At 40.4% G+C, this 25,932-nt stretch overlaps 1 protein-coding gene across 2 annotated transcripts; it reads right to left on the bottom strand.

Annotated features, from left to right (window-relative positions):
- Positions 1–2,300: 2,300 nt before the first annotated feature.
- Positions 2,301–12,219, bottom strand: LOC306988375 (uncharacterized protein). Of its 2 annotated transcripts, none has more exons than XM_079593311.1 (4): positions 12,095–12,219; positions 9,640–9,884; positions 3,698–5,102; positions 2,301–2,986 (listed from the first exon to the last, which is right to left on the bottom strand). In XM_079593311.1, exons 2-4 carry the CDS (start codon positions 9,671–9,673, stop codon positions 2,935–2,937), a joined length of 1,491 nt encoding a protein of 496 aa, XP_079449437.1. In that variant the 5' UTR covers positions 9,674–9,884; positions 12,095–12,219; the 3' UTR covers positions 2,301–2,934. The 2 variants fall into 2 exon arrangements, with proteins under 2 accessions (XP_079449437.1, XP_079449438.1); XM_079593312.1 differs by having other exon boundaries at positions 12,076–12,109.
- Positions 12,220–25,932: the final 13,713 nt, after the last annotated feature.

The following is a 25,932-nucleotide window of genomic DNA, read 5'->3' as shown; positions in this document are numbered from 1 at the left end:
GCTGTTAAACACACAATGTTTGGTTTGGTTAGAGTCGCAATAGTGCTGTTTAAGAGCTGTCGTTTCTACAGTTAAAGCGTTGTGTCATCGAGTGGAAGAAGTTAGCAACCTGTGTAAATCACATTTATTCTTCAGTCTAGAAATACAGTAATAAATTGGTGTGTAAGAAAACACTTCACTTGCTAATGTAAAGTCAGTCCTCAGTCCCTGTGAGCATCGAGACTTGAGAGCAGCTTTTCTGGCATCTAGAGGTCACATTGAGCAACTGACTCAAACCTCAATGACAGTCGACATTAATAAAAGCGGCAGAGGTCACAGAGCAAACAGCATTGAGTCTTGTATTTCGAAGGGGCTAATATTTGGGCTTCTTACCTCGTCAGGTGTGACAGAGAGCTTGTCCTGTTCAATACTCTGTCTGCAATGTCTCCTGTCAGCCGGAGCTGAGCCGTGTGTGGCAATGATGGCACAGCATGATCACGGCAAACAACGCGAGGGCCGGTTGCTGGTGTGAGGAGTGTGTCTCAGATCAATACAGTGATCATCGGATCCAAATCAGGCAAGTTAAAGGACAAGTTCGGTATTTTACACTTAAAGCCCTGTTCTCAGATCGTTTCTGATGAAATAGAACGGTTAAGATAAAAATTTGGACAGATGCTGCTGTCCCAAGAATTTTCGGTTTCTTTCTATTCTCGGGACAGCAGCATGTGTCCAAATTTTAATCTTAACCGTTCTATTTCATCAGAAACAATCTAAAAAAAGGGCTTTAAGTGTAAAATACCGAACTTGTCCTTTAAATATGGTGCATTCTACACAATTCTACTTTGTATCAAAATTCTAGAAATAATTAACCCATTAAGTAGGTACCAAATAATATACGTTTCCCATAGTTGAGGCAGAGGTTAATAAACATTTAGCTGTGATAAATGTTCAACACACAGAAAGAACTTAGGTAATATAAAGCATACATAATACAGAGGATACACATATATGAAGCAACTTCTGGCGATTAGTTTTTATAACTGAGGTAGAAACCCCTACGAATAGGCTGTAATAAAGGTTAAACACACAGAAAGAACTCCACAGGTTATATAAAACATACATGATACTTAAGATATATGTGAGGTAAATACTGGTGATCAATTCAGCTTATTGGAAGCAATTTGAGACCGTTGTTTGTATTAAACCACAAGTGGGTTAAGTTCAGTCTATTGGTTTTGGAGACAAAAGTCTCTGGAATTTCCATCTGCAGAAAGGAAGTGTCCCTGGTTTAAGGTTTATGGTGATTCCGGGCCATGGAGATGCCTTAGCATCCTTCGTTTCCTGATAAGGCTGTGGATTTATGCATTGGGGTCACCACAGGGTTTATTGGCCATTTGGTCTTAAGTTTGGGAAACAAAGAGAAATATTTTCCTGCTGTCCTGGCATTAGTGGGCAGGGGGCATTAGTGGGCATGGGGACATTAGGGGACATTAGTGGGCATGGGGACATTAGTGGGCATGGGGACATTAGTGGGCAGAGGACATTAGAGGACATTAGTGGGCAGGGGGCATTAGTGGACATTAGTGGGCAGGGGGCATTAGAGGACATTAGTGGGCAGTTGGCATTAGAGGACATTAGTGGGCAGGGGGCATTAGAGGACATTAGTGGGCAGGGGACATTAGAGGACATTAGTGGGCAGTTGGCATTAGAGGACATTAGTGGGCAGGGGGCATTAGAGGACATTAGTGGGCAGTTGGCATTAGAGGACATTAGTGGGCAGGGGGCATTAGAGGACATTAGTGGGCAGTTGGCATTATAGGACATTAGTGGGCAGGGGGCATTAGAGGACATTAGTGGGCAGGGGCATTAGAGGACATTAGTGGGCAGGGGAAATTAGAGGACATTAGTGGGCAGGGGGCTTTAGAGGACATTAGTGGGCAGGGGACATTAGTGGGCAGGGGACATTAGTGGGCAGGGGGCATTAGAGGACATTAGTGGGCAGGGAACATTAGAGGACATTAGTGGGCAGGGGACATTAGAGGACATTAGTGGGCAGTTGGCATTATAGGACATTAGTGGGCAGGGGGCATTAGAGGACATTAGTGGGCAGGGGCATTAGAGGACATTAGTGGGCAGGGGAAATTAGAGGACATTAGTGGGCAGGGGGCTTTAGAGGACATTAGTGGGCAGGGGACATTAGTGGGCAGGGGACATTAGTGGGCAGGGGGCATTAGAGGACATTAGTGGGCAGGGGGCATTAGGGGACATTAGTGGGCAGGGGACATTAGTATGTTTGACAACTCATGTTCAACCAGTTTGGTACAGTAGATTGTTTATTTGTGCATTGTGTCTGAAGTGAATGGTAAAAAGTGTTTTGAGGTCAGACCATAATTGTTCAAGAAGTCGTGTGAAAATAAGCCTTTATTAATCCATAATCTGCCCCTGTAGTCATAATTGTGTATGTAAACTATTAAACGTGCTTGTTGTTTTACTGCCTCTAGTGTTCATTTCTTTTATAAACTGCAGTGATATGTACGTATTTTGCAAAAATGTTGCCAGAGGAACATTTTTACCAATGAGCCTGTGTTGCATAAAAATGACCCTGAGGACACTGTATTGGGTCACTTAAAAATAACTATATTTCGTCACTTAAATATAACTATATTTCAATATGTTGGAATTGTGTTCTCTGAAAAATACTCCGTAGCTACAATAGCTGCGTTTCCAGCGTAATGTCCACGTGATCGCGTCCCCATATTTTGCGTTTGCATGGGAGAGTAAAAGTGGAAGAGAAACTACATGTTCTAAAGAAAAACAATGAAGAACGAGGTAATAATGTACACTAGATTCATGTCTCTCTTAAAAGTGTTACGGCCTCTTCTTCAGCTCCTGCATTGATCACATGTGTAAGGTTTTGCCCCGCTGTGGATCCTCATGTGAATCTTCAGCCTTGATTTAAGGCATTTTTTGGCTTCTGTCTTTCCTTTCTTGATCACGTTTATCAGGTCTAAAAGACAAATTAATCCAGTTAGTTTGTATGGACTATTTTATGCAAACAACCAGTTGATCATGAAATCATGAGTTCATAGTTGCGTTCTAGACATTCTACGGACTCTACCAATACTCTACTAATCTAATGGAGTTAGTAGACATGTAGGTGCAACGTTATTTATAGTCAACAGAACGTGTTCAAGGACCATCAAATTATGTGAAACCATGTTCTGTAATCTTTTACACTAAAGGTTTAGCTATCTCTTAACCCCCTCACACAATTGATTTTTAATGTAGGCGTTTGTTGTCGTTGTTCCGTTCCTTTAGTTTGGTTTTATATTGGGAAACAACAGCCCGGGCCAGTGCTGCCACCTTGTGGAACAATAGATTACAGCAAACCAATGCGGTTTGACATTCTTCTCCATAACAAGTCGGTGTCAGAAACAGAAAGTTGCGCTGCACTGCTTTGTATAGAGCTTTATTTCTGCTTTTCCAGGCGCGCCACCTTAAGTGAGAGAGTGAATTTGGATCTACTGCCATTTTTTGCATTGGTCTGAACAAAAAAAATTACTTGTGAAAATGGGACTGAACTTTCGTGTTGGTGTGAACATGAGTTAGTAGATACCAATCAACCAACAAAATGTAATCTTGCTCATCATGGCTGTTGGGAAACTAACTTACACAGAAGAGACTTTTGTTTCTCAGCAAATAAAGATAAACTACTTACCGGGATCTCAGACTGCGGTGATGTGGTTTCTCCACTTTATGGATCTTCATGTGTAGCTTCAGGTGAGTTTTAATAGAGAAACTCTTTCCGCACTGATCACACGTGTGCAGCTTTTCTTTGCTGTGGATCTTCTCATGCATTTTCCGATTTGTCAACAGACTGAATCTCTTGTCACAGTGTGAACACTTGTAAGGTTTTTCTCCAGTGTGGATCCTCTCATGTGTTTTCAGATTTGATGGCTGATTGAATCTCTTGTCACAGTGTGAACATTTGTAAGGTTTTTCTCCAGTGTGAATTCTCTGGTGCAGTTTTAAACTGTTCACAAAAGTAAAAGTCTTCCCACACTTAAAGCACATGTACTCTCTCACACCAGTGTGAATTTTCTCATGTGTATGTAAACTTTGCAGCAGTGAAAAACTCTTTCCACACACAGAACATGAATGTGGCTTCTCCTTCGTATGAACTGTCAGGTGTGTCTTCAGCTCTGATGCACTAAGAAATGTTTTGCCGCATTGATCACATGTGAACGGCTTCTCTCCGGTGTGGGTCCTCATGTGAACCTCAAGGGATGATGATTGACTGAAACTCTTTCTGCACTGACCACATGAGTAAGGCTTCTCTCCAGTGTGGATCCTCATGTGTAATTTAAGGTGTGATGAATCTGCGAAACTCTTTCCACACTGATCACACGGCTTCTCTCCAGTGTGGATCCTCATGTGAATATTAAGACGACGTTTGTATGTGAAACTCTTCCCGCACTGATCACACGAGAACGGCTTCTCTCCAGTATGAACTCTAATGTGAAGCTCAAGACATTGTTTGGTTATGAAACTCTTCCCGCACTGATTGCATGTAAACGGCTTTTCTCCAGTGTGGGTCTTCATGTGTCCTTTAAGGTGTGCCCTTTGTGTGTAACTCTTCCAACATTGATGACATGCGTAAGGCTTCTCTCTAGTATGAACTCTCATGTGAAGCTCAAGACTTTGTTTGTTTGAGAATCTCTTTTCACACTGATCACACATGAACGGCTTCTCTCCAGTGTGAACTCTCATGTGAGACCTAAGATTTTGTTTGTGTGAGAATCTCATTTTACAGTGTTCACACATGAACGGCTTCTCTCCAGTGTGAACTATCATGTGAGCCTTAAGACTTTGCTTGTGTGAGAATCTCTTTTCACACTGATCACATGTGAACGGCTTCTCTCCAGTGTGAACTCTCATGTGAACATCAAGACGCTGTTTGGTTGTAAAACTGTTTCCACACTGAGTGCAGGTGAAAGATTTCTTGGCTCTTGTTTTCTTTAAAAATGTCTGTTTAGTCTTTGAGCGACTCAAATGTTTTTCTCCAGGTTGGACATGATGTTCCTCCTCCACTTCACTCAGTTCCTCACTCCCTTCCATCAGGTCTGAAATGAAAGAAAAAAAGTTACATTTTTATTTTCAGTACATCAAAATCATTTTTGGACATAAAAATTATGTAATAAACAACAGCTACATAATATTATCATAAATGAGGTCCACTGATCTTCAAATTTTTAAAAACATTACAGAGAAATGCCATGTTTCTATAGTGAGAACTATTAATTTAAGTTGAATAATGAAACCATTGAAATATACAATACTTCCAAATTTTGACACCAACTTTTAGATATTTCATTTGTTTTACTAAAGACTTTTTAATTACTGAGGGCCATAACAAGGCTAGTTAAAGCAGTTTAGATAAAAATCATCTGACATGTTTTAGAGAGCTGAAGAAAACCAGGACGGGCACCAGGGCTCGCAGAATTTCTAAATCGCTGGTAGCCCTTCGGGCAGGCACTCTTCAGTTTTTGGTAGCCCGAAATTAATTTTACTAGCCCACATAAAAAGACAATTTTTAATGTAGAAAATTGGTTAGGAGTCAAAACATGAATCAACAACTTTTTCAAAACACAAATATCAACAATTGGATATAAAATAATCAAATTAGAATCATCAATACAAATATACATCTGGTTCTCTGAAGTGAAATGTGTGTGACCAGTATGGAACATGAATCTGTCTGTGGCTCAGCCCCCAATGAGGGTATGAAAAAATAAATTTAAAAAAAGGTAACACTTTGGGTTAGGGTCTAACGCTCACAATTAACTAGTTTCATTAACATGCAGATGGCAGGGTTTTATCATCACTGAGGTCCCAAATGTGAGGTAGACTAGTTAGGGGTGTTCGGGGGCCCGAGAAAATTTTGATTTCTCTAATCTACATATATGCATTTTAAGATGTTTTGAATGCCAAAAAAATTGGACAACAATAGCTTTAAAACCATGTCACACAGCTGATTATTTTTCTCTCCTCATCAGCATCACTCTTTTTCTCTTTGTTTTTCTCTTGCTCTGGCTCTTCCCGTCCTAAAGCTGAGCTTTGACTGATAGGCTTTTCATTTTTGTCTGTCAATGACGAAAGTAAACTTGGGGTCAGCTGATAGGTTGATTTATGAATCATTTTCTTAGACACGTTAATTTACTGAAAGCTACTAGGAAAGCTAGGTAGCCTAACTAAGTTTATTAAATGTATTCACAATATGTACACATTCATTATTGATCTTAATACAGGGCCGTAGACAGGGCTTTATAATCAAATAGGTCCTAAATGTAAGGTTGTTAGGGGGTTCAAATTTTTTATTTCTCTGATATGTGCATTTCAAGACGTTTGAAGGCCAAAAAAGGATAAGAAATAGCTTTAAAACCATGTCAGCGGGCAGTAGGCCTATTTGTCAATACCTGCTCTCACTTCTTATCCATCACTCTGTCTTTTTCTCTGTCTCCTCATCTTGCCCTGTCTCTTCCCCTCCTAAAGCTGAACTTTTTTAATTTACTGAATGCTACAAATTGTACTATATTAATTCTCAACATGTACACAATACACATTCGTTATTAATATTGTGCCTAACAAGATGAAAACGGCTTTGTTTCTCGTCCCCTCACAATGACAGTAACGTTAAACGAATTACATTCCACGAGTCACGTTACAAAGGCCTATTTTCAGTTCAAAATGGCGAAATTAAACAAGTAAATTCGTTGCCTGATAATTTGTCATTTGTTTAACATTTATGACCTAAAAAAAAAAGTCAAATGTGAAATATTTAGTTTAGCTACTTACATTATCGCACTTGACCATAAACTGAACCGTCGAGTCCCTCTGCTCAAATTCGCGCTCAGTAGCTTCTGTGAATATAAATCCCGCCTACTTTGATTTGATTGGTAATCTCTAATATTCTGACATTGACGAGCAGTGACAGACCAATGAGGCTCAGATACACACACACACACACTGTCCTCTGTTTCTGACGTGCGCTCTGTTCGGCGCCACTGCGGATTGAAGACGAAGAACGCGCTGAATCTGATTATAACAAGACTGAAGCGAACACTAGTTCAGAAAGCCCGTCGGGCAGGCCGGTTATGCATTTTGGTAGCCCGACTGGAAAACACAATAGCCCCGGGACGTCGGGCGGGCGATTTTGCGAGCCCTGGGCACGCACGTCTCTGTGTGTGTGTGTGTGTGTGTGTGTGTGTGTGTGTGTGTGTCTGTGTGTCTGTTCGTGCGCGCGCCCTCTGACATGATCACACTCCTCCACATTCCAGCACGGTGAAAGTGAGAGAGTTTCTTTACATCCTTTAACATTCTTTAAAGGTATATACACAGACACACTACATCACTAGATGTAGAACAGACACACTACATCACTATCATCATGTATTGATGAACTAAAGACCTGGCTGAACTGCAACTTCCTCAGTTTGAATCTGACTAAAACAGAAATCTTAATTACTGGTCCACCATCTCTAACAAAAAATATAACTAATATTCCCACACTTGACCTTGAAGCTACATCCATTATTCCATCTGCCACTGTCAAACACTTGGGTATCACTCTGGACCCTTCACTGACCCTCGACGCCTATATTAGTCAACTCTGTAAAGCTGCATTTTTTCAACTCCGCCGCATTGCCAAACTCCGTCCCTATGTCACCCCAAAAGACGCTGAATCGCTGGTACATGCGTTTATCAAATCTCGCCTCGACTACTGTAATGTTCTTTTTTCCGGACTACCAGCACACTCTATCTCACGTTTGCAATATATTCAAAACTCTGCCGCTAGACTGCTAACTTCCACTAAACGATCCGCTCATATCACTCCAATTCTGTTTGACCTACACTGGCTACCCGTGTCTTCTCGTATTACTTACAAAATTCTTCTGCTTACCTTTAAGTCACTCAATGGTCTTACTCCTTCATATCTCTCTGATTTACTTTCTCCTTATATTCCCCCTCGACCTCTCCGAACTTCTGGCTGTGAACTCCTCTGTGAGCCGAGATTTCGCCTTTCATCCATGGGTGGCAGGTCTTTCTCAGTTATAGCCCCTAAGCTATGGAACTCTCTTCGACTGGCTCTTAGGACAACAACAACACTGCACGAATTCAAGTCTAAACTCAAAACCCATCTGTTTAAAAAATATTATCCGTCATGACGTTTTCTTGACATGTTTTTCTTAACCAGTTTCCTTACGCAGCATTAGTCTGTTGCACCAGACCTTTGCTTCAGCTGCCGATCTTCCATGCTCTCTGTAGTCTTTTGTTTTTTGTTACTGTTTCTGTTTGTATTCCACTTGCAAACCGATATGCAATTGCAAACGCTCCTTTCATGAACTGGGCTAATGTCTATTGTCCAAATGTATTGTTTGTTCTTTACTGTCATTATGATGATTAATGTTGTTGATTACTATTGTTTCTGTTTACTACACTTGCACTGCGAAACGCAACTGCGATCGCTTGGACTGGGCAAATGTCTATTGTCCACTCATGTTTGAAATTGTTGTCTGTTCTCTACTGTTATTGTGAAGCGTCCTTGAGCTTGGGAAAGGCGCTATATAAATTAGACATATTATTATTATATAAATGCTTATAATATAAAAATCTTACTAATTTAACTAAAGTTGAAAAAAACACATAATTTAAAAGGTATATAAATGCTTATAATATAAAATAAACATCTTACTAATTTAACTAAAGTTCAAAACCATTCAGTTCATTAAAATAAATATCTTACTAAAAATCTACTGAAACAAGAAATAAATCCATCTTACATTTTTAGAGAGTTGAACAAGTAGCTCCTAACATAGATGTCCATACATTTAAACAAAAGATCCTGAAAGTTTCCTGAAGTGTTTCTCTCTCACGCTAACCTCTGAGTCAGTGTGTGTGTGTGTGTGTGTGTGTGTGTGTGTGTGTGTGTGTGAGTGAGTGAGAGAGAGAGAGAGAGAGAGAGAGAGAGGGTGATATCTCCATTGATAATTTATTGTGTGTGTTCATTCTTGTCTTTGTTTCGTGGCATTTTTTATTTAATAATATATAATTTAATAATATAAATGTTTTCTTTATCGACCTTTCTTTCATCTTTCTATAAGCGACCCTCAAAATCTGTTTGTACAACAAAAAAAAGTGCATCCGTGTACGATGATTTATCAGAAAATTACTTTTGTCGCTTTGTTTGAAGAAAAACTTGAATCAGCCGATGCTTAATAACTATTGAAGTTATTAAACACCCGTGAATTCGGTGATGGCGTGTGTTATGCAATATTTATATCACGTTTTAATTTAAACTCAATACTAAAGGTCTATACCTAAACTTTAACATCTTAATATTTGGTAAAATTTAACTTAAAGCCTGCGCGAAATGAAATGAAATGAAAAAAAAAAAAAGTCGCAAATTTTGCAACATTGTTGTGCACGAGATATTAATGTATGTTAGAGAGCTAAAATATTTAGTTTGACATGATGCTGACAATCAGTATATAAGTTTATAAACCTCCCATTACTGACCATTTCTTGAAAACAACCAAAAAAAAAAACATTTGTACCCATTTCATAGTTTAACTGTTTATCTAAATCTGAATAAACACCAACCTCTTTGTTCTCCAGGATCTTCAGTGTGTTTCATTCTGCAGGGTTCTGGATCACTCGTGTTCTCACTGTCCTCTTTAATAAACTCAGTCTCTGCAGATTTCAGCTCTTCCTGATGCTTTCATGCTCGACTTCACTTGCAGCTGATGGGAATTTACAGCATTTATTGCTGAACTCCAGTGGGAGGAGCTTCACTGATGATGTGATTGCAGTGGGAGGAGCTTCACTGATGATGTGACTGCAGTGATCTGCCAAAATCAAAAATATATCAGTTTAAAAAAAAGATATGAAATATCACATCTAAGCATTAATGTCTATTTGTCTGTCAACTGTAACTGATGCTCATACACAACTTATTTTATTGCTAACCTGAACATTATCGTGCTTCTTCATTAAAATATAGGCAGGTATCAAGAAATACAGAAAATAACAAAAATAATGTAATGTAAATTAAAAAATAAATATTAGTATTGGTAAGAAAAACAGTTGAAAGCATAAAGACAGAAATAAATGTACAGAGGCCCATATATAACCAATACATACCATCAGTCTGCTGACACCAATGAAATGATGAAGCTTTATTTGCTTAATTTTTAGCTATATTTGCTATATTTAGTTATATTTGCAAATATAGCTTTTTAGCTATATTTGCTAAAAAAAAATTAAGTGAAATAGGCATTAATTAGTAGTAGGCTAAATAGCAGCATGTTGAAATGATGTGCCAAAATGCGTTTTCTATTAGGCTACAATGAAAATATTGTACAGTAGCCTATCAGATAAGGTCAGGTTTGCCGAAGTGCGTTTAATTTAGGCTATTTGTTTATTTTTGTCCCTGTGCGCCGATCGGAGACGGAGTTCACTGCTGATATTCTGAGGTAAGAGCTTTCTAGTCCCGCGGCTTCTATCGCCCAATCAGCGGATGGCGGGCGGGTGCGGTTTTGAAAATTGGTCAAAAACATTGGTGCGGATGGATGGCGGACGGATGATGAGTTTTGTGATGCGGTTGCGGATAAAATAATAGCGCATCTCTAGGGCGCGGGCTCCCTCTAGGGTTGCCGTTACGTTACAGGGGCGCAAAACTCAATCTCGCCTAGGGCAACCAAAGGGCTAGAGCCGGCCCTGGACATCAGCATAATAAATGAGGGGAAAACTGGAACTATTGATGTGAAATATGGGTATAACTAGCCTATTTACTGCCCTAGTACAGCAGTTATCACTTCAAAAGTAGTTTAAAGTTCTTCCCACTACATACTATTGATCTACTAGTGTGTCCTAACATGTTTGGTCTCATCTGGCAGCTTATAAACTGAACAGAAATGTGCTGAACTTAATAGAGATTAAGTATCCTAATGTACAATCTAGGCACAGCTGTGTAAACATGCATAGAGGAGAACAAACATGTTAATGTACTTCTCTTGATCACCAGCCATTAGCCTTCAGATTTATAGTCTTTAGGTGTCAGTGTTGATGTTACACTCGTGTTTAACAATGTCTTGCTCTGGGTATAAGAAGAAAAGGAAAGTTTTTCTATACCGTATGTTGGTCCATTCTACTGTCGGTATATTTAAACGTGCCGTAATAAACTTAGCCTGCTTAAAAAGGCTTTGAGAATATTTCCTCAAAGCTGAAGTAATTATAACTTAAATTATTCTGGTTAAATCCTATGTTTTAGTTCCAAGAAAGACTTTTACTTTTAAAGACTAAGAGGTTCAAGATCAGCAATAACTTAAATGGAGTCAGATTAATTAGATTAGAGTTAGATACATAACTAAATTCTGCTCATTCTCATCCAACAGCTTTTTGTTCTGATAACACCGAAATAGCACCACAAGTCTACAAGACTTACAAAATACAAACAATTTTCAGCAGATCTGTTAATATTGATGAGACTATCAACACTCATTCAACAAGACATTCAGGATCATCAGCAGATCGTCTCACTTTATTCTGAGTGTTTAACCGTTAAAAACGGATTATTTGATTTAGGATATATAATAAAAGCCTATAAAACTGCTCTACTAAAAAAAGATAATACTGGTAATTACTGTTACCATGTATTTGCTCTAGTATATTGTAAAGTTACACTAAAAAAACACATTTGATCTGGCAAAGATGTGAAAAGAGCAGAAATAAAATGGTAACAGCAACACTTGAAATCAATTGCTCTCACAGTCACATATCTCAAACTTTTACTTTTGACTTGACATTCAGTAAAATTTCTCACTCCAAACATCGAAACCAACATAAAATCGCTCATGAATGAACTCAACATATTCTCCTCATGCTCGCTGCTGCTGCACTACATGTTTATTTCAGTGAGAAGACGCCAGAAAAGACGCACAAGTATCGCTGTGATCGATGAAAACAACACAGAAACGAGTCTGTCGCTTAATCAAACTGTATAAAGTGTGTTTATGGTTGTGTAAAGATGAGAAATACCGTGAACTGTTCTCCTCACCTCAGAAGACTCGACGCTGAAACTCTGACTGAAGAGACGGCGCGAGCGGGCGGTGACGTCATCGGCAGACAGCCAGCAATGGTCAAAGACGCGCCAAATACTGTTCACAACACATTTTTGATTTCATAATTTAGTCTTTCAAATTGACTAATATACCAAGAATAATAAGACTAATATGATAAGAATATTTGCATTTATTCATTTATTTATTTTATTATAAAGCGTCCTTAAATTGCATTAGCTATAGGCCTATAGCTCCGTTTTAATTGTTAATTTTGATTATTCTTATGTTTTTATTTATTAAAATTTTATAGCTCTCATAGCCTAATTGTATACTTTATTTTAACATACGTGATGATGTCTACAGGAGATTTTTAAATTATGTTTTCATGCCTGTGTGTTCTAAACCTATTTTGTCTGCAATAAATAAATGTACAACAAAACGACAAAACATCTATAAACATCAACATGATCACACAAAAAAAAGTATTTGAAATGTTTTTAAACTTGGTTGTTTAGAGTTCATAGCAAGTTTATTCAACTGATAAAGCATGAAATAATAGGTACCACGAATTAGTGAATTTGAGGGTATATTATCAGTAAAAAAAGTAATCATTAAAAAATGTGTAATCATTAAAAAAAATCAGCTATATATATATATCAATGCGATTCATAACCCACTAATGTTGTGCACTAGAGGAAGCCACAGGACTGCAAATTATTCAAGATCTGAGTTTAAAGGCGCTGTATGTAACTTTTTCACTCTACTAAAGCATAAAAACAGCATCATATGTTTATAAGGTTGGAAGATCCAGGACATTTTTTAATATAACTCTGATTGTGTTCGTCTGAAAGAAGAATGTCATATACACTTAAAGGCACACCGTGGAACTTTTGACCTAAAGAGTTGAAGCATATGAGTTGTTTTAAATGATTATTCAGGCCAATATACAGTGTTCGACACTATCAATGCTCCGAGCGGGGCTGCCCTCTTGAAATACCTCCTATGTAAGTTTGGAGGAGACGGACCGTCTTTGGACAGGTCATGTGACCTGGAGAACGAATCACTTTACGACCGTCACGTGACCACAAGCTCTGATATGCTCAAGGAGCTAACGCTTTTGCTACTATTTTTCCGCCTGCTCGACTCCTGGCCATGGCTGAGGCAAGAAAAAAGTTTAAAACTGCTCCTGAGGAGGCAAGAAAGAGAAAACGCGAGAGGGATCGTGCTCGCGGAAAAACGAGAGGCTCTCTTGTTTCTCCCCGGCTTTCCTCCTGTTTCGGGAGGGGACTCTGAAGATTATTCAAGGGGCGAAGACAACGATGACTGAAAATAAAACATAAACATCGGCATAAAAATGGATATATAATGTAATATTTACTGCGAAGTCGAGAATTCGTGTAACAAAACTGATATGTCAAAACCTACTGCCGTTATTTGTAGGCTTTAGTTTGTTTGTCCTTTTACACATTCATATAACTTATGTGTGTATTATTCGTGGCTTATATGATTTTAGATACAAATGTCTATTATTAGAGGCTTATATGATTTTAGATTCAAACTCATAGTTTACTACAGGAAAATCACAAATAAGACGACGTAAGTCCGATCTAAAGATCAGGGTTGGGCACCCCTGGTCTATGCGACTTACCTGACCAGTTATTTTCTGTTCACTTTTGTGCAATTAATTTATTAAGTGGATGTGTTCTTTACTTTTGCGACAGTGCTGCGGCGCTTGTGGCCTCTAGGGGCACTAGACGTGAAAGTTACAGGTCTAGCGCCCCTAGTGGCCAAAAGTTCTGTGGTGTGCCTTTAAGGGTGAGTAAATCATGGGGTAATTTTCATTGTTGGGTGAACTAACCCTTTAAAACGCTTAAAACAGTGGAGATGATCGTGGACTTCAGGAGAAACGCCCCATTGCTGATATTCTGAGGTAAGAGCTTTCTAGTCTCGCGGCTGTCATCAGCAGCGCCTTGCATCGGCCAATCAGCGGATGGTGGGCGGGTGCGGTTTTGAAAATTGGTCAAAAATGTTGGTGCGGATGGATGGCAGATGGATGATGAGTTTTGTGATGCTGTTGCGGATTAAATAATAGGCCATCCGCGCATCTCTAGTCCTCAGTCCCTGTGAGCATCGATACTTCAGAGCAGCTTTTCTGGCATCTAGAGGTCACATTGAGCAACTGACTAAAACCTCAATGACAGTCGACATTTGTGCAGAAGAAGACTGGCTTTTTTGATTTAGATAGTTTGTGGATCGTCAATTAGAGCTCACAGCGGGTGATCGGTCAGAATCAAGCAAGATTTCTTCATCAGAAGTGTTTATTGAATTTACAACTGCATGATTGAATGTGTACATTGATGTGTGGTTCTGAAACAGATAAATAAATAAAAACAATAACCATTAGTTGAATGCAAATTAATGATTATCATGCAACAAACCTCTATTTGTATTAACTGTATCCTTTCTAATAATATAGCAGGAATAAAATACAATAACAGTTTAACATGGCCGAAACTGGCATTAAAATAATGAACAAAGCTGTTCTGCGGGTCTAAATAGCTTATTCTTGAGCTCAATCATAACAATGAGAAAGGATAAACCATTCGCAATACAATGGCTCCCTCTGCTGGTCGCATAAATAACTACACCAGGCTTTTTCTAGTGTCACGTGACAACCAGCGTACATGCGGGAGGTGCGTGCTCTATAGCAAATTAACTGGAATGAAGGCGAATATCACCGCGATAACTCACAAACTATGCGCAGAAGGTGCTTAACTGGTATTCTACGATGTGTAACCAAAGAATAATGCCTGAGTGACAACCTATACATCGCTAGAAAGAAGCATAACAACACGAGGCCTAGCCGGCATGCAAGCTGAGCTTATATTTAGTACACTAAACAGAGAAAACACTACCAACCTAGCTTTAACAATGACAATATAAGAACAACGAAATACTGATTCTTACTTGTAAAGACGCACACAAAAGTAGGACAGTTGTATTAAGGCGGGTTGTAAGTCTGTGCAGTCAGCGTACAATACTGGCAAAAAGTCTCGGACAGAATGCTACAAGCGTGCAGCGAGCCTGAGTCGACTTGTGATTGGCTAAGAGTCCAGGTGAAGCGAGGCGTCATCCAGTAGGAGAGAGAAAGTCACAGTAAAGTGTCTGATGCTTAGCGACCACCAGGGGGCCTTTTTTACAACATTAATAAAAGCGGCAGAGGTCACAGAGCAAACAGCATTGAGTCTTGTATTTCGAAGGGGCTAATATTTGGGCTTCTTACCTCGTCAGGTGTGACAGAGAGCTTGTCCTGTTCAATACTCTGTCTGCAATGTCTCCTGTCAGCCGGAGCTGAGCCGCGTGTGGCAATGATGGCACAGCATGATCACGGCAAACAACACGAGGGCCGGTTGCTGGTGTGAGGAGTGTGTCTCAGATTAGAGACCTGCGCGGGACACAATGTTCAGTCCCGCTCCCGCCCGCTCCCGCAGTGTTCAGTCCCGCTCCCGCCCGTTCCCGCAAAGATTTGTAATTTTTAGTCCTGCTCCCGCCCGCGATCTGTGATATTATGGCCCGCTCCCGCCCGCAAATGCCCGCAAGACGGCAGGATGGATATGAAGACAGTTATGCACATGCTGCGCGCACAGACCCCGCCAATACAATGCATGACGCAGAAAGAACTGGTCCATGCGATGCGTGCAGCGCGTGCATAACGGTCCTGAGTGCAGGACAGGCTGTATACCGGGTGGTCGATAAGATTAAGATGAAGTAAAGCGAAGATATGCTGTTCTGAAAGGATGTGATATTGAACGTGTTATTGTTATTTAAAGAACGTGATATTGAATGACCGACCGCTCCCGTTCAAATTACACCAGAGTTACCGACCGCTACCGTGTTTTAGTCGGAAATTTAATCCCGCGGCGCAAAATATCTGGTCGGGTCCCGCGGTTCCCGCGGGACAGCCGCGGGAATGCAGACCTCTATCTCAGATCAATACAGAGATCATCTGATCCAAACCAGGCCAGTTAAGTGCACTATAATGCAGTTGACTTTACTGATTTACAATTTACTTCATTTGAAATTATAATGTTTCATCTGTTATGACTTGCCATTTCAAAGATTAATAAAAAAAAATACCACAGTTTAAAATATTGAATTGATTATATGTTTTAACCATAATCATGCAATATTTAATTAATTTTGTTTATCATGGGGCATAATTTTATTAATAGGCTTTCATGAAATATACAATATTTTATGCTATAATCCAAATCTTCAGGATGTGATGCTTTGTGTTAGGAACTGTTGTAGAGTAAGATTTAAAAGTTGTATGTGAATATTTATGACAGTCTAATGCAGTTCAACTTAGCTTAGGCTACGTTTACACGTGGCCGGCTATTTTTATAAACGGACATTTCACCCTCGCCGTTTAATGGGGCCTTAAAAAGCAGCAAAGAAGAAGCTGTTGTTTGTGGATCCGCCTGTGACACCCGTGATTGAACTGTTGAATTCACTCAGTAAATTATCAATCTTTAATTCTCAGACCTAAACTGTAAAACTGTGATGTAAAAAAAACGCCAATCTCGAACAGTAACTTACCATTTTTCCATTAAAGCAGTAATATACCATAGAAAACAATGCATTATGGGTAACATTTGTTGTTTTTGATAAAGTTGTCTACTGCATTATAACCGAATTATCAGTGTTCAGAATCACACCCTCATTCACTATTCCCTACACTATTACTGATATAGTCCACTTTACAGAGTGAATCCAGACACTGATGAACACCTGCTGTTAACAAGCAGAATCACTGAAGGAAAGAGAAACACAAGAACTACAACTGTGAAAATGTCAAAGGTCAAAGTACCCTATAACTATCATTCCTCCTTTGGCTGATTGAGTGTTTTTAATGCAAATTTTTCAAGAAAAGCTGAGAGAAAATAAAGTCATGTGATGTTGGTCATGTGTTGATAGGGACATAATCAACCTTAAATTTTCCCTGAAGGGTGTACAGCAAACAAGCTAAAGAACACAGAAATAAGTTTTTATAAGGTGTCGACACAAAGGTTGTGTGTGGCGAGACAAAGGTGGTGTGGCATCGTGAGAGGGTATGTCATAGAGGCAAGGTATGGGCCATCTAGGTGGTTGCAGCAATGGGGACTACAAACCAAGATGGCCACCTGGTCCTGGACTACAGTTACCAGGGACACGGCTGTTGCGAGTGAAGGAGAAAAGCTGTTAATGAGCTGAGGACAGAGAGACTGGCTGTTTTTTGTTAGAGAGCATAAAGAGAAGCTGGAAAAGTGTTTTGGTTAAAAAGTGTCGGAGTTTGAGTTGATTATTAAAAAGAAACCAGTGACTTGATCTCTGCCTGGACTCGATTTGTGAAGCAACCCACACTTTGGTGATAGCCTACCTCTCACGATGCCACAGTGGATACAGGCAATAAGACGAGCATCCGCTGGAAGAATGGGTTAATTGTGGGATCCTGACACTCAGTATGCACTAAAAATACACTACGTGTGCAGTAAACATGTTGTCACTTAGTTAAATGTCAGTTTTATATATTATATTTCTGTAAGCTATCCCGGTCACGATTACGTTCCCCTCAGTGGCCGAGGTTCTCAGAGTAATATGATACGTTACGCTCGGTCTCAATTGCCTGTGTCCACTTTTGTCCTTAAACGCTTGTTTTTTGGGGTCACCAGCTTATAAACACTTGTTTCTGGGTTTTTGTAGCTTGTTTGCTGTACATCTTGTCACATAGCAGCTTTTAGACATTGTTTTTTGTTAGAAGTCAGAAATGACAAGGAGGCGGCTTCAGGCAATACAACGCCAATGGAGACGGTTGGCCTAAATACCTTGAAATAATGTTTCTATTTCAATTATTCTTTTTTTTGCGGACGAGACATCTAACCTTTATTATATGATATCTATGCCATCTAGGTGGTTGCAGCAATGGGGACTACAAACCAAGATGGCCACCTGGTCCCGAACTACAGTTACCAGGGACACGGCTGTTGCGAGTGAAGGAGAAAAGCTGTTAATGAGGACAGAGAGACTGGCTGTTTTTTGTTAGAAAGCATAAAGAGAAGCTGGAAAAGTGTTTTGGTTAAAAAGTGTTGGAGTTTTGAGTTGATTATTAAAAAGAAACCAGTGACTTGATCTCTGCCTGGACTCGATTTGTGAAGCAACCAGTGTTGTAATGTAACGGAGTACAAATACTTTGTTACTGTACTTAAGTAGAAATTTCACGTATCTGTACTTTACTTCGCTATTTAAATTTATGTCAACTTTTACTTTTACTTCACTACATTTCCTACACTGTAAAAAAATTCCGTAAAAATACGGTACAATGTACCATATTAATTTGAAGGAATTTTCCGTATTTGTCTTTTACAGGACTTTTACCCGTATTTTGAATTACGCGTTGCATTCTGGGAACTAGAACCTGATCGGCGCGAAAAGTTTGAGACGCAACCGCCATTAACGTTACACACGCAGATGACCGCGGCCAAAGTTGCTTTTTAAAGTCGGTGTAAGAGCCACATAAGGACTAGTTCATCTGAAATAATAATTTAATTTAAAATCAGTAAAAGAACATTTATAAGAAATATATTGGTTTAGTAATGTTTAGTAATGCATGATTTAGTAATGTTTAGATTTGATAATATTTCAGTATTTTGAGCTTCCAGTCAGATAGCACTACGTCATAGCGTAAGCGATTGGATGTAGTTAGTTTTAGTTTGAAGTTAGAGACGTTGGAAGCAACACAGTTTTTTGACCGTGCGTACCATTGTCTATGTATAATTTTGTTTTATAATTTTGTTTTGGAAGTAAACATTTTAAAAGAAGACCGTTTGGTTTGCTCGTGTTTCAAATACTGGTTGTATTAGACTGACTTCAAAAAGTGGTACAGAAGAAAAAGAAGAAACTAGGTGCCACTATATTTAGTCAAAAAACTAAGCTAATACGAAGCTGCGCTGGATTACCTGAATAACGAAGAGGACGTGGCAAAATTGTTGCTGGTTGAAGAAACGGATCGGACTTTAGCGCCGCAAACGAGCCTCAGAGAGCCGCGAACAGACCGCAGTTTCTCGGCGGTTTTGGCCTGTCAGCTAAGAGAGAAGTGACGCTGCGCGCTGAAGTGGGGACTTTTTTCTTCAAAAAACGGAGACCGAGGAGAAAAAGTACGGATTGAAAGACGTGATACGGACGCGCGAGGATATTGAGTGAGTTTGGAAGAAAACGAAAGTAACTTCTCCCTGCAAAATGTATGCTGATAGCAAGCTCTGATTCAGTCAATGTGGAGTTAAGGCGATCGTTAAGAAGTTGTTTTGCACTCGGTTTATTAAGAAAAGTAAATTTGAAGGAAGTGCTTGTAACGTTTGCATTCAACTAAAGCATTAACTCTGCTATTTGTAAGATGGCTGATGAAGATGAGCATAGATGTATCGAGGATACAATGGAAAAGGGTAGGTCACATAAGCTGACAGAGAAGGCATTAGAGGAGAGATTGCAGAGGTGCATTGCACTGAGAAGAAGAACATTAGGAACTCTAACAAGCAAAAGAAAAGAGTTAGAAACAATGATGAGTGATGCTCAAAATTTACAAAGTGTGAAAAATATGATGGAAAATGATTTTGCAACGTCACTAAATGAGTTTAACCGTCTCAACAACGAAGTTGCAAATCTTTTGACTGAAGATGAAAAAACAACTGATCAAGAGAACTGGTTCGAACCTAAAATGGCAACAATCAGAGGATTTATGAAAACGACAAAAAATTGGATTGCAGCTGAGCATGAACTCATACTTCCAGTGGAAAAGATACTGCAAGAAGAAAACAATGCGGTTGATTATCTGCAAGAAACTGTTAAACCAAATGACAGCGTTTCACAGGTGGGGATCTGCGATGTCACATATGCCAGCCGACATGGATCACAAGTAAGTCGCACCTCAGCTGTGTCACGAGTATCGTCAACAAGAGCTAAACAGGAAGCGGAACATGCAGCCCTGCTCGAACGTGCTGCTGCGCTAAAGAAAATGCAACAGCTTGAGTTTGAAGCAGCTAGAATCAAAGCCGAAAAGGATGAGTTAGAGCTGGAAACTGCATTAGCTGAGAGTAAAGCAAAATTAAAGGTGCTTAAAGAATATGAAAGATCTGAAGATGGTTTAAGTAGCTACGCGGCAGTGCAAAAGTCACAAGGTGGACACGTGAAGGAAAGAACTAGCATTATGCTTCCTCAGCAAGCTAAAACGAACACTCATGTTCACCCACAAACACAGCACTCCCAAATACAACAGCCATCTCAACCGGTCTCCAATTATGTCACTAATGCTCAACCTAACAAAGGCGATGACATACTAGCGGTTATGCAAAAACAGAATGTAATCACTGAGCTACTTGTAAAACAACAGCAGCTGTCTCATCTACCAACAAAGGACATTCCTGTGTTCAAGGGTGATGCGCTACAATACAAATCTTTCATGAGAGCGTTTGAGCACGCAATAGAGCAGAAAACCAGCAATGATCAAGACAAATTGTACTTCTTGGAACAATTTACGGCCGGTGAACCTCAAGAGCTTGTTCGCAGCTGTGCTCATATGACACCTAACAAAGGATACTGCGAGGCGAAGCGACTACTTCATAAGCACTATGGGGATGAATTACGGATTGCCAGCGCGTACATTGACAAAGCTCTCAAATGGCCTCAAGTGAAGTCTGATGATGGGAAAGCATTGAGCGCCTATGCAATGTTTTTGATTGGATGTCGCAATACCATGGAAGACATCGAATTTTTAGAGGAGATGGACAACCCAACCAACTTACGGACAGTGGTGTCTAAGCTACCGTACAAATTGAAGGAACGTTGGCGAGCTGAAGCTTATGACATGAAAGAGCGAAGAGGCAGGAGAGCAAAGTTTGCTGATTTGGTGAGCTACATAGACCGCCAAGCTAGAATAGTGATGGATCCCCTCTTTGGTAATATCTCAGACAGCCGCCCAATCCCAAGTGGAAAGACTGACCAAAAGGAAAAGCATTATGGAAGGAAAGAGGTACGTGGAAGCAGTTTTGCAACCAATGTTTCCACCGAAAGCAAAGGGCCTCTAGAAACGCTTGATAAGTCAGCAAACTCAAGTAAAACTGTGAGTGCCTTTGATAAGCCATGTTTATACTGCCAGCAATCTCACACCCTTGCCTCATGCAGCAAAATCAAACACCAACCACATAAAGAGCGTGTGGATTTCTTAAAACTGAAGGGCTTGTGTTTTGGATGTTTAATTCCGGGTCATCTTAGCAAATTTTGCAAAAGAAGAATTGAGTGTAAAGAGTGTGCTTTAAAGCATCCAGACATTTTGCACATAATGAAAAAAGAAGGTTCTGTCTCACCTGAATAGAAAGATGGTCATCATGGAAGTGAAGTATCGTGTGCTCAAGTGTCTATTCTGCAAGAGTCCTGTAGCCTAACGGGGGCCGGAGAAGCAGGATGTGTGCTGTCAATAGTACCGGTGAAGATCAAGTCAAAAAGGAGTGACAAGTGTGTTGAAACATATGCCTTTCTGGACCCGGGAAGCACAGCAACTTTCTGCACAGAAGACCTGCAAAAGAAACTAAACATTAAAGGGAAACCAACACGAATACTTCTTAGCACCATGGGTCAAGACAAACCTGGAGAACAGAAGCTCATGAACAGTTTCATCATATCAGACCTGGAAGTGTGTGGGCTGGAAGACACCAAGTTCATTGAGTTACCTAAGGTGTTCACTCATAGCAACATACCTGTTCACACCGAGAACATACCTAAACAGTCAGATATCCAGAAGTGGCCTTATCTCAATGAAGTACGCTTGCCAGAGATAGAAGCAGATGTAGGCCTGCTTATTGGAGCTAACTGTTCAAGAGCAATGGAGCCATGGCACGTTGTTAATGCTGAGGATGGAGGCCCTTATGCCGTGAAGACTGCCATTGGCTGGGTTGTGAATGGGCCCTTAAGAAAAGAACTGGATGATGCAATGAATGAAACGCCTACCTTTTCAGTAAACAGAATTTCTGTGATGGAGATTGAAAAGCTGCTGGTCCAACAGTATAACACTGATTTTCCAGAGCGTAACTACGATGATCGAGAGGAGATGTCTCATGAAGACAAACAGTTTTTGCAATCTGTGCAGAAAACGACAATTTTTGAGAACGGGCATTACAGCATTGGACTGCCACTCAGGAATGAGAAGCTCCAAATGCCTAATAACCGTTGTGTGGCTGAACAGCGCATAGCCTGTTTGCTTAGAAAGTTCAAGAAGAATCCTGAATTCTTTGAAGAGTACAAGGGCTTTATGGAAACCATCATTGACAAGGGCTATGCTGTCCAAGTTCCAGTTCAACAGCTGAACCGTGACGACAACAGACTGTTTTACATACCACATCACGGGGTGTATCACCCAAAGAAAAGAAAGTTGCGGGTGGTCTTCGACTGCACAGCTTCGTTTCAGGATAGGTCTCTGAATAGTGAACTGCTCCAAGGACCCGACTTGAACAATGCGTTAGTTGGTGTGCTTTTAAGATTTCGTGAGGAGACAGTAGCTATAATGGCGGACATCGAGTCGATGTTTTATCAGGTCAAGGTACCGGAGCGTGACGCAGACCTACTCCGTTTTCTTTGGTGGCCCAACGGCAAGTTGAACGAACCTATGGAGGAATTCCGAATGACCGTGCACCTCTTTGGAGCCACTTCTTCACCGAGTGTTGCCTCATATGCACTGAAAAAAACTGCTGAAGATCACAAGGCTGATGTATCTCCAGAAGCTGTACAGACAGTTCTGCGTAACTTCTACGTAGATGACTGTCTGAAGAGTGTAGCTAACGAAGAAGATGCGGTAACCTTGGCTAAAGATCTTCGTACCCTGTGTGCCAGCGGAGGGTTTGCTTTAACAAAGTGGATGAGCAATAGCAGGAAGGTGTTAATGTCAATCCCTGAAGAACATAGAGCTAGCGAAGTGAAAGACCTGGATCTAAGACATGACGCTTTGCCAATCGAGAGGACCCTTGGTGTACAGTGGGACACAGAAACTGATACTTTCACTTACAGTATGAAGCTGCAAGACAAGCCGATGACCAGAAGAGGCATTTTATCAGTCGTGAATTCCATCTACGACCCCCTTGGCTTTTTGGCTCCGGTCATCTTGCCTGCTAAACTCCTGCTGAAAGATCTTTGTAAAGAACAATACGGATGGGACGAGAACATTGGTGGAAAACACGCTGAAGATTGGAAAAGATGGATCGAAGATGTCAGTCATCTCTCTGCCTTCAATGTGAGCAGGTGTTGGAAGCCTGTAGATTTTGGATGTACTGCAGCAGCACAGTTACATCATTTTTCAGATGCTTCAGAGTCCGCATATGGCATTGTGTCTTATCTGCTGCTAGAGAATAGCCAAGGTAAGAAGCATTGTGCATTCCTCATGGGGAAGTCAAGAGTAGCCCCACTCAAACTGGTCACCATTCCCAGGCTCGAGTTGACCGCAGCAGTTGTCGCTGTTAAAGTAGACAAGATGTTACATCAAGAGCTTCAAGTTCCACTGCAACAATCTATTTTCTGGACAGACAGTACTACAGTGCTCAGATATATTGACAGTGAAACTGCTCGTTTCAAAACCTTTGTTGCAAACAGAATCTCGTTGATCCGAGAAGCAACCAAGCCATCGCAATGGAAGTATGTCAGAACAACGGAAAATCCTGCAGATCAAGCCAGCAGGGGACTGAAAGCTAAGAATTTGGTGCAAGGAGGAACCTGGATCAATGGGCCGGATTTCTTGCTGAACAGTGAATGTGATTGGTCGGAACAGCCTATGCGAAGGAAAGAAAGCCTTCAAAATGATCCGGAAGTCAAGAAGGGAGTTACAGTCAACATGATCAAAGTTGAAGAAAACATGGAACCAATCGACAAATTGATCAACTATTATTCGGACTGGCATAAATTAAAGAGATCAGTGGCCTGGATTTTAAAGGTGAAGGAAAATCTGTGGAAACTGAAAGAGAAAAGAAAGGAAATATCAAGAACGATCAGGCAAGCGGAAAAGAACCCTGAAAAGGAAAGTTCAAAGTTAGAACAACAAATGAAAAAATTCAAAGCAACAGAAAAGAAATCACTTACCATGGATGATCTGGTTGCAGCAGAATCGGAAATAATCCAATTCAGTCAAAGACAACAGTTTGGAGAAGAAATCAAAGTACTGGAGAAAGGTAAACAGCTCAGTCGCAGCAGTCAGCTGTTTAAATTGGATCCGATTCTTCAAGATGGCACGTTAAAGGTTGGTGGAAGACTCCACAAGTCCGCTATGCCAGAAAATGCTAAACATCCAGCAATTCTTTCAAAGCATAGCAGAGTTGCTACACTGATTTTGAGAGACATACACCAAAGAACAGGACACTGTGGACGCAGTTATGTCTTGGCACAACTGAGATGCAGGTATTGGATCCCACAAGCCAATTCTGCAATTCGAAAGATTATCAACAAATGTACAGTGTGCCGCAGGATTAATGGAAAGGTTGGTGAGCAAAAAATGGCAAACTTGCCTGAAGATAGGCTCTTGCCAGGTAAGCCTCCTTTCACAAATACCGGCGTTGATTTCTTCGGGCCGTTTGATGTCAAGCGGGGCCGGGGTACAGTCAAAAGATACGGCGTGATGTTCACTTGCCTCACTCTCAGAGCGGTGCACATCGAAGTTGCAGATAGCCTCGACACAGACTCCTGCATTAATGCAATTCGTCGCTTTATGTGCAGGAGAGGTCAAGTTACCATCATGCGTTCCGACAACGGCACAAATTTTGTGGCCGCTGAAAGAGAGTTGAGAGAAGCCATTCAACTGGTGGATAATGACAAGATTGAAAAGGCCTTGCAACCAAAAGGAATAAAGTGGATATTCAACAGCCCAGCCGCTTCACACCAAGGCGGGGTCTGGGAAAGACAAATTCGGACTGTGCGAAGAATCCTTAACTCTCTTTTGAAAGAGCAAGCAGTGAACGATGATTGTCTTCTGACAATAATGTGCGAGGTCGAAAGCATAATCAACGGTAGGCCGCTTACAACTGTTTCAGATGATGTGAACGACGTAGAACCTCTAACACCCAATCACTTATTGCTGTTGAAATCTCAACCCAAAATGCCTACAGGGATTTTCAGCAAAGATGACATGTACACAAGAAAGAGATGGAAGCAGGTCCAGTATCTTGTGGATTTATTTTGGACTAGATGGACACGTGAATACCTTCCACTTCTTCAGGAGCGCCAGAAATGGCTAAAGCCAAGAAGAAACTTCATGACAGGAGATGTTGTGCTATTAGTGGACAGTTCTTCCCCACGGAACTCCTGGCTCATGGGAAAAGTAGTTGAAACGTTGCCGGACTCCAATGGAACAGTACGAAGAGTGAAGATAAAGACCAAGACCAACACTCTGGAAAGGCCTGTAAACAAACTGTGCTTGTTGGAAGAGGCGACGTCAGAAGAGTAAAAAAAAAAGGGAAACAAGTTGATAGTTTATGGACATTTAAAAATTGTTTGGCTCTCAGTGTTTAAGTTTATAATTGCTTAGTCCTCCTGATTAACCAATTAGGGGCCGGGTAATGTAAGAGCCACATAAGGACTAGTTCATCTGAAATAATAATTTAATTTAAAATCAGTAAAAGAACATTTATAAGAAATATATTGGTTTAGTAATGTTTAGTAATGCATGATTTAGTAATGTTTAGATTTGATAATATTTCAGTATTTTGAGCTTCCAGTCAGATAGCACTACGTCATAGCGTAAGCGATTGGATGTAGTTAGTTTTAGTTTGAA

The sequence above is a fragment of the Phoxinus phoxinus genome, assembly GCF_949152265.1.
Source record: "Phoxinus phoxinus genome assembly, chromosome: 1".
Lineage (NCBI taxonomy): Eukaryota > Metazoa > Chordata > Actinopteri > Cypriniformes > Leuciscidae > Phoxinus > Phoxinus phoxinus.
The sequence above is the reverse complement of the archived record's forward strand: the minus strand, read 5'-3'. Positions and strand labels throughout refer to the sequence as shown.

Coding starts and splice junctions, on each gene's coding strand:
- LOC306988375 (XM_079593311.1), bottom strand. CDS start 9,673: ATGAAACACACTGAAGATCCTGGAGAACAAAGAG. Junction 5,103..9,639: donor AGATCCTGGAGAACAAAGAG/GTTGGTGTTTAT, acceptor CTTTCATTTCAG/ACCTGATGGAAGGGAGTGAG. Junction 2,987..3,697: donor CACCGCAGTCTGAGATCCCG/GTAAGTAGTTTA, acceptor TTTGTCTTTTAG/ACCTGATAAACGTGATCAAG.